Here is a 16,683-nt window from a genome sequence, read left to right as displayed (position 1 = left end):
AAACGGTCATGAGTCCCTTTTTCAGTGCTGTTGTTGACTTTAAACGGTCACTAAATAATTGTTATAACTCAAGGACTACCTATCTTTGTAGTGCTAATGAAAACAACAACAACACACGCCCTAATATTAATCTATGCAATTCTTGGTAGCATCAGGATCCTTCCTCAAAGAGAGATAATAACAAGGATTCCAGCAGGTCTCCATCATTGGCTCCATCATTCTGGGATTTTCCTGAACTGTAGCCCCTGGCTAAGATGGCGCTCCCAAAATTGCAGACCCTAAATTTTAGTCGGCCATTTTCTCCCCCAGAAAGTCCCAGATCCTCAGGCGCTCATGCTTACCTTCTTCTGTCCTTCTACTGACAGGTGGTCTGCAGGCTGTGCAGAAGAGACCTCGCTTCCTGGCTCTTCCTTGATTTTGGGGGGCTTGTTTTCCTTCCGGATTCGGGGCTTCACCACTTTGGCTTCGGCCTAGATCAGCAGAAAAGCCCACGAGGGCACAGATGATGAGAAAACCCTCTTTGCTGGCCAGTTTGGTGGACCTTCTCTTTGTTTGTGTCAACCCTTCCCTGTATAGAGTCTCCCATCTCACTGCATATTTCCGGGGCTCTGGAGAGTGACCAGCTTTAACTCTCAAATGGGGTAGCTTTCCCAGGGACAGAGGTGGTGCACCAATTGGGCCTCCTGGAATGTTTGCTTCTGCCCAGGAGCAGGTGGCAGCTGTGACTGGTGGGGCCTTTGCATGGATTCAACCTATGTGCTAATTGCGCCCACTCATGGACAGGGAGGCCCCATTCGTGGTGACTCAAGTCCTAGTTGCTTCCCATTTGGAGGGCTGCAATGTGCTTCACCACGGGTTGTCCATATTTTCTGCCACAAAGACTGCAAGCTTGAGTTTTGCAGGCACTAGATTCCCAAACAATGCATAGAATAAACCAAAGGGGCAAACTGAGCTTGTTCTTTGGCGGAACTGACCTCCTCTGTCTTTGTCACACTTTCTTTCCTTTTCAGGTCTCTTTTGATAAGTTTCAGCAGATAATCTACTCGTGTCTGGAGCTGCTTCCCCTGTGGCTTTTTATCGGTCTCAACTGGTAAAATCTGGAGATGGGTGGAGAAGGAATAAACATAAAACAGAGGTTTAAAGTCACCCACCTAACCTTGCGCCCAAGGCAGAACTAGAACTCCCAGTCTCCCGGTTTCTAGCCTGGTGCCTTAAATGACTAAACCAAACCGGCTCTCTGTTTTATGCATAAAATCAACGCAAAAAAACATTGCTCGTCAAGCTGCAGAGCCACTTCTCCCCACATCCGACGCTGCCACATCCTGCAAAAATCCCTTTTTCAAACATCATAGTTTGGTGTTGCATCTATAAAGCTTCACCCACGGGTGAGGTTCCTTGTACCTTGTCGGTCAGGTTCAGTTCTGGGTCTGATTTGATGAGCTCCCAGTTCCCACATCCGTGCTCGTAAATTCCCCGCAGCAAGCAAGAGTCCTCTTCCACTCCCCAGTCTATATCGAAATGGGCAGATTTGACACGGCAGTTCAGATGGAACCTGCAAAATTGGAGGAGAGGATGGGCAAAAGTTGAGAAACAATTCCGTGTGAGACGCCCCTTGTTAATAAAGTTCCACATCAGAACTGGATAAGACAAAGGAAAGGCAAAGTTAGAGGTATGTGTGAAAGCATGGTGAAATTTTCTCTCTTAAACATCTTCTCCCTAGCTGACCTCAGTTCCACTTAAACTGAGCAGAGGATCATTCCTTAAACTGCTTCAAAAAGGGACCAAATTAATGTGGGAACCAGCTACTGAGGCCTACTTGAAAAGAAGGCAATACAGTGTTGATCTTGAAGAAAAACCTATCTCTCCCTATCTTTCCCTGGAGAAGATGAGGAACCGTCTTCTGCCTAGCCTGTAAGAATCTAGCAGAATAACCAAGTTGGAGGGGACCTTGGAGGTCATCTAGTCCAAACCCCTGCTCAAGCAGGAGACCCTATACAATTCTAGGCAAAAGGCTGTCCAGTCTCTTCTTAAAAGCCTCCAGTGATGGAGCATCCACACCTTCCGGAGGCAAGCCGTTCCATTGATTGATTGTTCTTACGGTCACAAAATGTGTTACTAATTGAACTGCAGTGATTTGCTTAACAACTGTGGAAGAAAGTTCACAAAATAGGACAAAGTTCACTTAACAGCAATCTTGCTCAGCAACAGAAATTTTGGGTTCCATTGCGGCCGTAAGGCAAGGAGCAGGCATATACATAGAATGAAGGCTACTGCTAAGCTTGTAAGCCGCCCTGAGTCTTCGGAGAAGGGCGGGATATAAATGGAATTAAAATAAAATAAATAAATAAATAAACACCTGCAGAGAAACACTCAAAGACTTCAACTGCAGGAGACCTGCTGCTAATCTGGTAAATTATCCTGGACTGGACTCTTGGTCTAATCCAGCAATTCACTTGGTTACCTTCTCTCGAGTCAAAGTAATGGCTGCCTCTTCCATATTTACATTTTAGAATCCATTTAGATTTCTCTTCACATGTATGATATTATCTTTTTCCAACGTAAAGGTCAACAGAGCATAAATAATAACATACTGCCTAAGGGTCCATTTTGTTTAAGAGCAACGTGTGATTTTTTTCTCCTCAAATTCTTTTGGGGCCACTCAAGGCTGCTACATAAACACACAGATACACACTTACGTGGTCTTACATGGTCATGCTTACCTTGCCCTCTCCACTGGGTCAGATGGAATGATCTGATGGAGCATCACAAACTCCTGCTCATGCTGAATAATGGCTTTCACATTCACCTGGACTCCAGAGATCTTAATTGTGGGTCCCTTTCTTTTCCCTGGTCCTTTGTCTGAATAAAAGGAGCCACAGAGAGTTTTTAGTCACAATCAGTTGGGGTGAGTTGGGAGTCGCATTTAAAGAGCACATCAGCACCCGAGACTTTAACATGTTTCCATTTGGGAGCTAAAGTACCAGCCTGTTATTGTAGGAGAAAAGCAGGCAGAACTGTGAAGGGTTGGATTTAAACATGTCATCAGTTTAGAATCCTTGCATTGTAGCAAACAATCCAAGTCGCTCTGTCTTGAATTCTGTTGACTCTTATTTGGTGTCAATTTAGTACTGAACTTTAGTTGATTAGATTCTTGCATAGAGGCTTGAATAAATATTTTATGCTGCAACTTAACATATAGTCCTGATCCTTTGTGCCTGATGGTGATTTTGAAAAAGGAGGACTAGTTTTGTTGCAGAGTTTAGGGACTTCTACGGTGCTGATTTTCTTTATATAAAGAGATAAGTTCAAAACCCTGGATTCTGATGACCACCCCGCTTTTCCCATCAAAGAAAGCCCCCTTGCTCACTTTCAGTTGGGTTCTCCTTCAGATGCTCCTCATACTCCTGCATGGCTGATGCACAACTGTTATGGAGAAGTTCCCCCAAACGTTTCAGGTCAGCTACAGATTTGTCCACAAGTTCGGCATCTCGAGCTATGCATTCCAGTCTAAAAAAAGGAGATGGGATGTAACAAAGGTCCTGTACAGCAAATCCCACCCCCCCCCCCAACACACGCACCAATCGGACATTATTTTAAAGCACTTCCAGAACATGGATGGACTAAGAGCAGCTACCAGAGAACAAGGATGAAACTGAACACAGCCTAGCAGGACCGTAGGGGGGATAGGGAAACATCATTTCATTTATTTAAATAATTGATGGGGCCAGCCATCTCCCGGAAGTGATTCTGAGTGGCGCACGGCGATTAAAACATAAAATCACAACGTGAAACCAAAGGCGCCTGAGGTTGGATCATCCCTCCAATCCTCTGATGTCCCAGCAGTTGTAATTTAGTAGACTGCACCTTCTCTCTCATCTGGCACTCACCGCTCCAAAGGAACACCAAACTTCTTGTAAGCCTTGATAAATCTGTGGAATTTAGACAGGAAGAGCAACAACCATTAAGAGAGGGTTGCTAAAGGCCTCCATTTTGTTTTCCCCTCTGTTTGTGGTTCTCGTCCCGCTCTCTCAAATTAAACCCCTCCAGATGCGCCCGGAGTGCAACTCTCAAGTTACCCAATATTTACTAAGTCAGGTTAAGCAAAGGGAGACTACAGAAGGTTTTTACATTATTTTTCTTCTTCTGCTCTGGAGGCTCAAGACCACCGGAGCAATCTCCCCTCCTTTCATCCCCACCAGGCCTCACTGCGAGGTAGGCCGGGCATCCCTCCCACCCATTCCAGTTCATCCTGGCTCTGGCAAATGATGAAAAACACATCCAGAAGAATCCTGATGCCAACCTTCTGATTTCGGTGTCTGTAAATCCTTCCACTGTGTCCTTCTGAGCACTGCGAGGTCTCCCTCTGCGTTTGGGCCTTTTGTCATCATCCGATTCCTCCGTCTCCGTCTCCGAGCCAGATGATCTCTGTAGCTTTCTCTTTAGGTCAACATCTGAATCACTGTCATTGGGCTGAGCCTGCCAGGGCCAGAAAAAGGCCAGGGTTAGACAGATCCTCCTTGCCAAAGGATGCAAAATGCAGGTCCTCCCCAATTTACAATAATTCATTTAGCAACCATTTCACATTAAAATGGCACTGAAAAAACAGACCTATGACCGTTTTTCTCACTTAGGACCGTTGCGGCATCCATTCCCCACGGTCGTGTCATTTACACTCAGATGCTTGGCAACTGGTTCACATTGACAATCGTTGCAACGTCCCGGGATCGTAAGTCGAGGACTACCTGTACTTAGTAGCCCAAACACTCAATGCTCCACAAAGGGGTGGGAGACTTAAGGAAGAACAGCCGGAGTTTCACAAGGCCACCCATTGCCTTGAGCCTGTGTGTTCCCAGGAACATCTTTGCCTGTGTGTTTCTCGGCACCCAACAAAGTGTGAATGTTCTCTTCTGAAAAGCTAAACATCTCCAGCAGAGCCATCTACATCTGAAGGGCCTCCATCCTGCTGGTGTTTGGAAGGGTTTTCTCCACCCAGGGTGAGGTGTGATGTCTCTTGTTGTAGGTCATACAGTACAAAAAAAGCTACCTTTTTGGCTGAGCTGCGAATTCTCGGCAGCATGTATATCTCCTCTAGTTCCTTCTGTCGCTCCTCTTCTTCCACCTTCTTCCTCTGTTCCTCAGGAATGATGTTTTCCCAATCCTTTTCAGGTTTGTCTTCCACCTCGGCTTCCTCCTCCTCCATTGTGGCAAAGTTTGCTACCTGGGAGGAGAAACAACCAGGCTTTCCATACTGGGCTTCCATATCACACCCTGGACATCAACTGTTTCGACTCCTCCCCATGGGAAGCCGCTGTAGGGCACTGCATGCCAAAATAACTAGAAATAAAGAGAGCTTTTCCCCTCGTGCCTTCACTCTGCTGAACACCTAATCACCACAGAACTGTCTTATTTCTAAAGATATTTAACCATGTAGTAAGGCTGCATTACTATTATCCTTCTCACCTTTTCTACTACCTTCTCCTACCTATTGGTATCTTATGATTATATTACTTTAATTTTTGTATGTACACTGCAAACCTATGCACCAGAGACAAATTGGATGCTTCTGCTTCTCCTCCTCCTCCTCATTCCTCTGCTGCTTCTGCTTTTTCTGCTTCTCCTCCTCCTCCTCCTCTCCCTTCTCCATCCTCTTCCTCCCTCAATGATCACAGCTTCAAAACTTCTTCTGGCCTTGAGATTTCCTCCTCAAGATGGTTGTACAGGACTCTTCCTATCTCAGCTAGCTCTTGAGTTGTTTAACTGGGGCTGTTTCCAGAAGATCCAAAAATCTGGGCTAATTTCATGTTTCTAACTAAACATGTTGACTTTGGTAGCTGTGGATCACCCAAGATCTGGGGGTAGAGGAACTCTGGTGCACAAATTCATGGACTTAAAAGGGAAAAAGAAATCCCTATGACTAAATATAGTAATTAATATTAATTTATATTTATGACAAAGGAAATTGCCAGTCTCTAAGTGATTTCTGATCTAAGTATATTGTTTATGTTTTTCTATTGTTAAGTTCCTCTTCCTTGGATTTTTGTACATTAAAAGGTGAGAGTTTTTTTTCATAAATTCGAATTTCCATTACTCTTTTTCTTATCAATTGTTGTCCCTGTGGTTATTTAACTGAGGGTTTTCTCAAATGATGCACTGTTCCAAGTTGTGTTGAAACTTTTGAAGACTTTGTTAATTCAGCTTAAAACCTGATTCCAGATAGTGAGGACAAGATTCTTCCTTCCTTCCTTCCTTCCTTCCTTCCTTCCTTCCTTCCTTCCTTCCTTCCTTCCTTCCTTCCTTCCTTCCTTCTTTCCCTCTTTCCTTCCTTCCTTCCCTCCCTCCTTCCCCTTCTCCCTTTTTTTCTTTTTCCTTCTTCTTTGCAATGAATTTTTCAGATGCAATGAATGGCTTTCTTTCACCATGTCTCCATTTCAATTACACATAAGGAACATTTATGAATATGAAGGCACTTCATACTAAACCCATTAATTTCCTCTTCTATCACATGGTGTATTGCCACCCAATGTGTAACTGAGCGGATGGCAATAATTGAGCATTTTTCAAGGTGCCACCTAGGACTAACTAAACTCTTAACTGTCCGGCTGAGTGGGAGGCGAGCGTGTTCACCTCTAGGCCACCACACCACTCCTTTTAATTGCACGGATAATGCTACAAATTCTGAAATCTTTGATGCTCCTTTTTCTGGGCCTGTACCTTAAACTGGGAAAGTAGTTCGTCGGTTGCACTTGTGGATGGTTCGTTCTCTCGTGTCTCAGCCAGGCGTAAGATTTCCTCAATGTCCATTTCCTGGAAGCAGGAGGAAGAGTGCAGTCAGACACACACCAGTATGAAAGATTGAATTTGTCCTTCTAAAGTTCTGATATGAAAATGGATTGGATTGAGTTAAATGTCTGCCAATGACAAATGACATCCCAAGAAGAATCAAGGTAATCTCCACCCAGAAATAGAGATCAGAAAACTCACCTGTGGTTCAGATTCTTCCCCTTCTGGTTCTTTAAATAGGTCTTCCGCTCCAAACTTCAAGATGGCGGTCAGTTCTTCTTTGTTGAATGGGTTTGAACTAAAGAAAAACATGAAGCCACTGGCTTACACAAAGCTTTCCAGTTCACAAGTACTTGGACCATATCTTAGTTCACTTTTCCAGGATCTCAAATAATCTACCGTAGTTCCTCATCCTTATCCCTTGGTAAGAAGTCCCATCCACCTCCTAATCTTTTTTTAATCTAAGAAAATTAGCCAATTTGCAATTCTGAGTAGCTAAAATAATTCTTGTTCGTCTTTTTTAAAAATCAAACAGTCAATGTTACAATAAATTGTATTTATTTTTTTTACAAAAAGAAAAAGACAGCAACCTTACGTGTTTAGGTATCAATGACCATGTCTGGCTGACAAATATAACCATCTCATTTTATCTCCTTAAACTTTCACAACAGGGATTGTTGCTAAATGACTTGGTTTGTACTGCCTGCTAAGCTGAAGAAAGCTCCAGAATCCACTGAATTACTGCTATTTTTCCTCCTGTTCATAAAGGCAGTAACATTTACCACTTGCATCTACTGCAGTTATAATCTTCTATTTAGCCCAATAGTAAACCAAAGGGTCTTCCCCATGCCTTTTATTCAGGCAGAGACCCAAAGGTGCTTTTTCAAGAGGCAACTGGACTTTTTGTGTGTCATCATTAAAGACGTTTTGCTTCTCATGCAAGAAGCTTCTCCACTTTTGAACTTGGATGAGAAGTGAAACGTTTTCAAGCAAGAACAAAGAAAGTCCAGTTGCCTCTTGAAAAAGCACCTTTGGGGCAACCATGACCAGGATGACTGAGAATCTCCATAGGGGTAGAGACCATCCCTTCCCAGTGAACAGTTCACCCCAATTAATAAGCCTAAGTCTTATCACCTTCCCAGATTAACGTTGAAAGGGTACCATAAAAGAGCCACCTTGAGGCCCATCTCCTTACTTAGATCTGTCTGAGCTATTGTCCAAAACCGTCCGTCCGGTGGTGTCCATCCTTTGTATCACGAGATGGTCGAGCACCATCTTCTTCTTCGCTCTTTCTATAATCTCCTCTTCCACTGTTCCCTTTGTAACCAAGCGATAGATATTTACCTGCAGAATCCAGGGGATGCGTGAAATAGCTATATAGGTAGCTTTTTATCCCTGGTGCAGCCAAGGTGAGGCGCAAAAAATCTCTTTTTGGATCTCTCCCTAGTTCAATGACTCATTCACCTGACCTTTTTAAAGGATTGGGAAGGAACAGGGATCAAGGACTAGCATGCTGCATATCAAAAGCTACCGGCTTCTAACCCCTTACAATAAAACCAGAATTTGTCCCACCAGGATTATTTTATCTTTGGATTAGTTGATGTCGCTTTTTCAGCCATGTTCACCAAGGCAGCCCCTTTAGGGGAACTTCTGAATCTCTGACTTCCAAGCCCACACACCCCAACCGCCCCCCCCCCCACAAATCCCCTCTATCAATATTATTTAACCTTGCTGCTCACTATTTCAAAAATCAACGAAAGAAATAACCAGAGTTTTTCCTTGCCAGCCTATATAATCTGGAAAGGTAGGATTGGGTCAACTGATGAAGAGCAACACGTAAAGTATGTCTGCGCCACAATTTGCCCAAATTCAAAATGACCAGTAGGAAAGCTCCCCACTATAATTGCCTTCATCCCAAGTTCTAAATTCCATTGCTCAGTGCAGGAAGAGGCAACTGACGTGGCAGACAGCCAGTCTGGTCTATGCTTCAGGTGACAATCTAGAAACTAGTAAATTGGAGGTTTAGTCCCGCCTTATTCATGAAAGCCAGTTGGATGACTTGGGGCCAGTCACTCCTTTTCAGCCCAACCAACTTCACAGGGTTGTTTGTGGGGAAAAACAGGAGAAGTATTTAAGTAGAGGACTGGAGGCTGAGGCATATCAATAACGGCTGCAGGAATTGGCCGTGTGTCATTTAATGAAAAGAAGGAGCAGTGTCCCAAAATCTAAGGGGTTGCTACAAGAAGAAAGGGTCAACCAGTGAATCTCTGATCCTGGTGACTGATCCTAAATTTGATTTCGGGTCAACCTATTCTGCAAAGCACCTGAAGGCAGGACAAGAAGCAATAGATGGAAACTAATCAAGGAGAGAACAAAGCTAGAAATATGTGGAAATGTCCTGACAATTAGAGCAATTAATCAGTGGAATGATTTGCCTCCAGAAGTTGTGGGTGCTCCAACACTGGGGGGTTTTTTAAGAAGAGCTTGGGCAACCATTTGTCTGAAACGGTCTAGGGCAGGGGTGTCAAACTCAATTTCATTGAGGGCCACATCAGCATTGTGGTTGCCCTCGGGGGGCCGGGTAGGTATGGCCAGGGTGGGCGTGGCCTACTGGGTGGGCGTGGCTAGAGTGTGTATGGCCTACTGGGTGGGCATAGCCAGCTCTACAATCATTCGCATCACGGGTGCCTATGGGGGCCTGGGCAGGAGTGGGACAGATCTGGGGGTCTCTGGCAAAAGGAGGGTCTCTGGGCCAGGGCCAAGGCAGCAGGGACCATTCCCTCACTGTTTCCAGGATGGCTTTGGGGACCACATGAAACCACTTCACGGGCCGGATCTGGCCCCCGGGCCTTGTGTTTGACATGTCTGGTCTAGGGCATGGGTCTTCAAACTCGGCTCTTTTATGACTCATGGACTTCATCTCCCAGAATTCCTCAGCCAGGCACTCTGGCTGAGGAATTCTGGAAACTGAAGTCCATGAGTCATAAAAGGGCTGAGTTTGAAGACCCATGGTCTAGGGCTTCCTGCCTGACCAGGGGGTTGGACTGGAAGGCCTCCAAGGTCCCTTCCAACTCTGTTCACCCCTAATCCCCCTTGCTAGGAACTGACATCCACCCCATCTGCAGAAAGCCTAAAGGAAGAGGAGAACGTTTCCCACTAACTTGTTTCTTTTGGCCAATCCGGTGAGCCCGAGCCTGGGCCTGTAGGTCATTCTGGGGGTTCCAATCCGAATCGAAGATCACCACCGTGTCAGCCGATGCCAAGTTGATCCCCAGGCCGCCGGCTCGCGTGGAGAGTAGAAAGCAGAAGTCCTAAGGACACGGGACGAAGGGAACGCACATTAGACCTGCGTCTGCAGAGGTCCGGGAGGAGCATCAGCAAAATCCTGGTCGGGGGCCAAGAGTTGTGGGCACAAGGGTTACGTGCCAGCAGGGCATTCCAAGCAGATGGGAGGGAGGCATGAAGGGTAGTGCCACAACTACACACCTTCTACGCAAGGTACAGATAGCCCTCGACTTACAACAGTTCGTTTAGTGAGCGAAGTTACAACGGCACTGGAAAAAGTGATCTTACAACTGTTTCTCACACTGACCACCGGATGCTTGGAAGTGGTTCACATTTACGACGGCTGCAGAGCCCCGGGGTCATGCGATTCCCCTTTTGCAAACTTCTGCCAAGCCAGGTCAATGGGGCAGCCGGACTCACTTAATAACCGTGTTACTAATTTAACAACGGAAATGATTCACTTAACCAACGTGGCAAGTTAAGTCGCAAAATGGGGCAAAATTCACTTAAGAAATTTCTCGCTTGGCAACATACATTCTGGGCACAACTGTGGTCGTACGTCGAGGACTACCTGTACTGGTTTACTAGTACAGCAGGACAGCCTGATCTGCTGTCCTGTGCAAAACAGCAAATTAAAATACAGATAAGAAGAGGCCTCCTCAGAAACACATTCCTGTTATGCAGCGACTGTACAGGCAGGAGCCCAAAATTTCTGTTGCTAAGTGAGACATTTTACAACCTTTTTTTGCCACAGATGCTAAGTGAATCACTGCGGTTGATAGTAACCTGGTTGTTAAGTGAATCTGGCTTCCCCATTGACTTTGCTTGTCGAATGTTGCAAAAGGGGATCATGTGTCCTCAGGACACTGCCACCGTCATAAATATGAGTCAGCTGCCAAGCGTCTGAATTTTGATCACGTGACCATGGGGGATGCTGCAAGGGCTGTAAGCGTGGGAAATGGTCATGCCACTTTTTTCAGTGCTGCGTTGTAACTCTGAACAGTCACTAAATGAACTCTACGTTCATGTCTTGGTTGTCCCAAAGGTGCTTTTTCACGAGGCAACTGGACTTTCTTTGTTTTTCCTTGAAGACATTTTGCTTCTCATCCAGGAAGCTTCTTCAGCTCTGAACACAGAGGACTACAAGGCCAAGGTGAACAGTCTTGGCCTTGACTCTTCAGACTCCGTAGATCCCACCAGAAGAAGCTTCTTGGTTGAGAAGTGAAATGTCTCCAAAGGAAAAACATGAAAGTCCAGTTGCCTCCTGAGAAAAGCACCTTTGGATAAATGAATTGTTGTAAGTGGAGGACTAACTGTACAGGTAGTCCTCGACTTACCACCGTTAATTTAGCGACCGGTCAAAGTTACAATGAAAAAGGTGACTTACAATTAGCATTCACGCTCACCACCACTGTAGCATCCCCCCAATCGTGTGTTCATAATTCAGGCACCTGAGAACAGGCCTGTATTTATGACCGTTCCAGCATCCCACCGTCGTATGATGACCATTTGGGACCTTCCCAAATTTGTGACAAGCGAAGTCAAAGTCACAGTCGCTGAGCGACTGTGTGATTTAATTTCGCCGCAGTGATTTGCTTAACCACCGCGGCAAAAAGTTCCTAAGATTGTGCAAGGCTCTCTTAACAACTGCCTTGTTTAGCAATGGAAATTCTGCACGCCCCCACCCCACCCCCACCCCATTGGGTAATAAGTCAAAGACTGCACGTTGCTCCAAATTTAATAATAATTAATAATAATAATAATAATAATAATAATAATAATAATAATAATAATAATAATAATAAGTAATAAGTAATAATAATAATTAATAATAATAATAATAATAATAATAATAATAATAATAATAATAATAATAATAATAATAATAATAATAATTTTATTTATATACCGCCCTTCTCCCGAAGGACTCAGGGCGGTGAACAGGGCAGATATATAAAAAATACAAAAATACAAAAGTTAAAAGATAATTAAACATATGCCCAACTAAAAACAGTAAATACATATATTAAAAATGACAATAAAAACCCAACCCATCCCCCATCAGGCCAGGCCGGCTTGTTCAAATAAGACTGTCTTCAGATCGTGACGGAAGGAGCGAAAATCGGGCGCCGTCCGGAGCTCAACTGGTAACTGATTCCATAGCTCCGGGGCACCCACAGAGAAGGACCTCCCCCTGGGGGCCACCAATCGACATTTAATTTCCTATTTTCTACCTGCCGATTCAACCCATTAATTTTCGTCATTTTAAAAGAGACTTCAGCTCTCTTGTCTCACTTTGGAAATTAAAGCCCTATTAAACTCAGTGGGATTTCCTTCCTTATCAACAAATCGCAGATCACTCTCTTTAGTCCTGTTGAGAGGAGCAAAAAGTACCAAGAGGGTTTTTGGTTTTTTCCTGGAGTAAACTTCTAATTGGCCGGGATGTCTCTTTTTCTCTGTGCTGCCAAGCTCTTTCTCCAATAAGGCAGCTAGCAGAAGTGTCAACAAAGCTTAAAACATGGCCAAGATACGCTGACTAAGCAAGCCAGGTTTCTGTTTGCGGCGCGAAGCTGAGAGTCAACTCCTGTGACCTACGGCTGCTGGTCCTTCAGCAACGCAGAAGCCCAAAGTAAACTTTTCCTTCCCTTGCCCAGTGCCCGCCAGTCTCCTCCAGACCTTTCAGATGCCCAGGCCCTTGCCCAAAGAAACACAACCAACACCTTCCTTCACCTCCACCGAGGAAGCACAACTTGCTACCCACTTCCCAGGCCTCTCCACTTAGTTTACAGCTGTACCTCAGAGCCTTCGGCGTTGAAATGATCCAGGGCCTGTTTACGGATTTCTCCTTTGATGGAACCGTCCAGCCGCTGCAGAAAACAACGGCAAAGAGGTCAGGGGACCTCCAGGGTAAGCTTCACCTCCAAGCCAACCCCAGCTGCCCCCATTTCTCCTCCAGAAACTCAACTCTTTCCCCGGATGATTTCCTTCAGCTTAGAGCAAGACAACATTCTAAAAATAACCATGAGTAAAAATAACTTTGGGCTGAAGCTACTACTGCTGCTGCTGGGAACGGTGGTGGCCAGGAGGCTGAAAGACCAGGTTCCTGCAGCCGAGCCAGACATAATCTATAAAGTGGGTTTACGAAAAAAAAGAAAAAGAAAAAAATGGAGACTGTCTGCCTTGATTTATTGTGTTATCACCGTCGCATCATTTTGATATTTCTTAAATCTACTATTATTTGGGGGGTTTTCTTCCTTTTTCTAAAAACTATTTCCATTTTTGTGTTTTGCTTCTTCTTTTTTTCCTTATTAATTAAAAGCAATAATAATAAAAAAGGAGTCCCTGCGGACTTTATTTGGCTAGCCCAGGGGTGGGCAACCTTGGCTCTTTTATGACTCGTGGACTTCAACTCCCAGAATTCCTGAGACAGCATAGTCCACAAGTCATAAAAGAGCCAAGGTTGCTCAGCCCTGGGCTAGTCGTTGCCAACTATGAGGGTCGGTGCTCATCTCCGTTTCAAGGCCAGCACTGTCTGAAGACACTTCTGCGGTCATGTGACCAGCAGTATTACCTTCCCACTGAAATGGTACCTATTTATCTACTTGCATTTGCATGCCTTCGAACTGCTAGGTTGGCAGGAGTTGGAGCAAGGACCACTAAAATTGAATACAATAAAAAATAACAAACAACCTTAGAAAAAAAATAAAAATCTTCCCATCTGGTATCTTCCAATGCCTGGCAAGGGAAAATAGAAAGCAGAACCCTTGCCATGTAGCCAAGATCCTCCAGAAAGGCTGCATGATTATCAGCAAACATCCCCCTTAAAGTTGGTCTTTCTCTCTTATCCACCATAAGTCAAAAATACACTTGAGCACCTCCTGCTGCCCCACCACATTCATCTATCTGTCCATCAGCGTCTATCTATCTATCTATCTATCTATCTATCTATCTATCTATCTATCTATCTATCTATCTATCTATCTATGGGATGCGGTGGCTCAGTGGGTTAGGATGCTGAGCTTGTCGATCAGAAGGTCGGCAGTTTTATTTTATTTTTTTATTTTAATTCCATTTATATCCCGCCCTTCTCCGAAGACTCAGGGCGGCTTACAAGCAGTAGCAGTAGCTTACAAGCTTAGCAGTAGTTTGGCGGGTTGAATCCCGAGTGCCGCGTAACAGAGTGAGCGCCTGTTACTCGTCCCAGTTTCTGCCAACCTAGCAGTTCAAAAGCATGTAAAAATGCAAGTAGAAAAATAGGGACCACTACGGTGGGAAGGTAACAGCGTTCCATGCGCCTTTGGCGTCTAGTCATGCCGGCAACATGACCACGGAGACGTCCTCGGACAAGCGCTGGCTCTTCGGCTTTGAAATGGAGATGAGCACCAGAAGTTGGAGAGTTGGAAACGACTAGCACACATGTGTGGGGGAACCTTTACATCTATCTATCTATCTATCTATCTATCTATCTATCTATCTATCTATCTATCTATCTATCTATCATCTATCTATCTATCTATCTATCTATCTATCTATCTATCTATCTATCCATACCAACCAACCAACCAACCAACCAACCATAAAATTCCTGGTCTTCACCTGGAAAGGATGGTGTTTGATGGTCAGATACTCCGCCAAGATGTCCAACATTCTCACCATCTGGGAGAAAATGAGGACTCGGCTGCCCCTCTCGCGGAGCCTGCTGAGCAGTTTATCCAGAAGAATGAGTTTTCCACTGCTCCTGATTAAAGACTAAGAAGACAAAGTGACTATGAGGTTGGTGGTTCAAAACCTGATGGAGCAAAGTTGACCGAGCAACTGAGTATCATGATGGATTTAGTGGATTGACAGAAGTAACAATGACAGTGAATACAAGGAGGGTGCCCCATGTTCTAATTCATCTTGTCCATGAGCTCAGAACCTGTTTCCTTGCAGTAACAATTTCTTATAGATCGTCTTCCACAACCTGCCATCCTCCAAATGGATGTTTATGTTGGTTGGAGATAAAGGAAGTCCTGGTTCAATATGTCTGATGTGCTCAAGTAAGAGAAAGCTGACTTTCAGGCTAGATCTCAAGTTCCTCTGAGATCACCTGAAGCCTTTGAGATATTTGGAAGCCTTATACAATGTTATGCATCAGAGCTTCCTCCACTTTACCTCAATTCTTCTCCAGAATGTCATGCTTAGCCACACAACCAGCCAACAATATTATGAGTTCCATCACTGAGTAAATCCTTAATTTCTTTGTTGAGATTCAGGCTTTAGCAATACACAAGTTGAAAAGATCCACAAAATGGTCTCAAAATAGCAGCAGGACATTTGCACCTTCAGACTTGCAAGATTCTGCAAATGTAGCCTTACAATAACGCAGAATTAGCTCATCTAGTTAGGTTTCCTGTCTGGTTGACCTGGAAGGGCTGACATTACCAGAGGTCTTCCCCCAAGCTCTACCTACTTGCAGCCTCTCCTGGCTGTTTTCCTTCTCGTTCTCTTCTGGAGGTTTGATTAGGTAACAGTGATTGCAACATTTCTTCAGCTCCATCACGATGTTCAGGAAGCCGGAAGTACTGCCCCGTGTTCCCTTGGACAGGGCTTTGTAATTCCTTGTTAAAATCCATCTGAAGGGTCAGCAGATAACAATATTAGATTCATCCCCTTTGGCGGCTTCAAAAAAAGCAAGCCAGCACGTACAGAATATAGAATAACAAGAGTTGGAAGGGACCTTGGAGGTCTTCTAGTCCAACCCCCTGCTCGAACAGGAAAGGCCCCTATGAAATACCTGTGCTGGGTAGTCCTGGCCCACCACCGGAAGATCTCTTACTTGTAATACTGCTTCTGGAGGGCAGACATCTCCACGCGTAGGATCTGCTCCACTTTGGCTGGCAGGGATTTCTCCACGTCCTTCTTCACCCTGCGTAGGAGAAACGGCTCCAGGACTTTATGCAGGCTCTGGTACCCGTTCTCGCGTCCTTTGCCGTGGTCCTCTTCAAAGTCTTCCCAGGATTCGAACCTGAACAGCCACAGGCAGGGCAAAAGGAGGGGGGGAAGAGAGAGAGAGGGAGAGGAAAACAGAGAGGGAGAGGAAGGGAGGGAGAAGAAGAGAGGGAGAGGGAGGGAAAAGCAGAGGGAGAGAGGGAGAGAGGGAAAGAGAGAGGGAGAGGGAGGGAAAAGCAGAGGGAGAGAGGGAGGGAGAAGGAGAGAGGGAAAGAGAGGGAGAGGGAGGGAAAAGCAGAGGGAGGGAGGGAGGGAGGGAGGGAGGGAGGGAGGGAAAGGGAAAGCGGGAAAGAGAGAGGAAGAGAGGGAGAGGGAGGGAAAAGCAGAGGGAGGGAGGGAGAGGAAGAGAGGGAAAGAGAGAGGGAGAGGGAGGGAAAAGCAGAGGGAGAGATGGAGGGAGGGAGAAGGAGAGAGGATGAGTACCATTCAGGCCTATCTCCGAAGCCAATCGTGCAGATTCAAAAAGCCTCGTCCAGCTCATTCTTCCTCTCTACTGGCGAGGAGGTCCCAAGCATTTCACATCAGCCTCATTTTCCCCCCCCCACCTTTTAATTTTAACATAGAAAGCTGCCCAGATCCATAGAGACTCTGGCCAGCATTTGATGTTAAAAAGAGGGAAGGGGGGGG

The 16,683-nt window shown here is 45.2% G+C and overlaps 1 protein-coding gene across 3 annotated transcripts in view; it reads right to left on the bottom strand.

Annotated features, from left to right (window-relative positions):
• CHD2 (chromodomain helicase DNA binding protein 2) overlaps nucleotides 1-16,683 on the bottom strand; it is a 66,478-nt gene that overhangs the window by 9,807 nt on the left and 39,988 nt on the right. For 2 of the 3 annotated variants that reach the window (XM_083371305.1, XM_083371303.1), the window contains 16 exons: nucleotides 15,884-16,072; nucleotides 15,518-15,680; nucleotides 14,662-14,814; nucleotides 12,861-12,932; nucleotides 9,942-10,091; nucleotides 7,976-8,124; nucleotides 6,982-7,078; nucleotides 6,712-6,804; nucleotides 5,045-5,218; nucleotides 4,301-4,476; nucleotides 3,888-3,929; nucleotides 3,368-3,507; nucleotides 2,721-2,859; nucleotides 1,402-1,552; nucleotides 975-1,097; nucleotides 342-470 (listed from right to left, as the gene is read on the bottom strand). In XM_083371305.1, coding sequence (XP_083227431.1) covers nucleotides 342-470; nucleotides 975-1,097; nucleotides 1,402-1,552; nucleotides 2,721-2,859; nucleotides 3,368-3,507; nucleotides 3,888-3,929; nucleotides 4,301-4,476; nucleotides 5,045-5,218; nucleotides 6,712-6,804; nucleotides 6,982-7,078; nucleotides 7,976-8,124; nucleotides 9,942-10,091; nucleotides 12,861-12,932; nucleotides 14,662-14,814; nucleotides 15,518-15,680; nucleotides 15,884-16,072 — 2,140 coding nt within the window. The remainder of the gene's footprint in view (nucleotides 1-341; nucleotides 471-974; nucleotides 1,098-1,401; nucleotides 1,553-2,720; nucleotides 2,860-3,367; nucleotides 3,508-3,887; nucleotides 3,930-4,300; nucleotides 4,477-5,044; nucleotides 5,219-6,711; nucleotides 6,805-6,981; nucleotides 7,079-7,975; nucleotides 8,125-9,941; nucleotides 10,092-12,860; nucleotides 12,933-14,661; nucleotides 14,815-15,517; nucleotides 15,681-15,883; nucleotides 16,073-16,683) is intronic. The other variant, XM_083371304.1, reaches the window with a different exon arrangement.

Source organism: Vipera ursinii (genome assembly GCF_947247035.1).
Source record: "Vipera ursinii genome assembly, chromosome: 11".
In the NCBI taxonomy this organism is placed as follows: Eukaryota; Metazoa; Chordata; class Lepidosauria; order Squamata; family Viperidae; genus Vipera; species Vipera ursinii.
The sequence above is the reverse complement of the archived record's forward strand: the minus strand, read 5'-3'. Positions and strand labels throughout refer to the sequence as shown.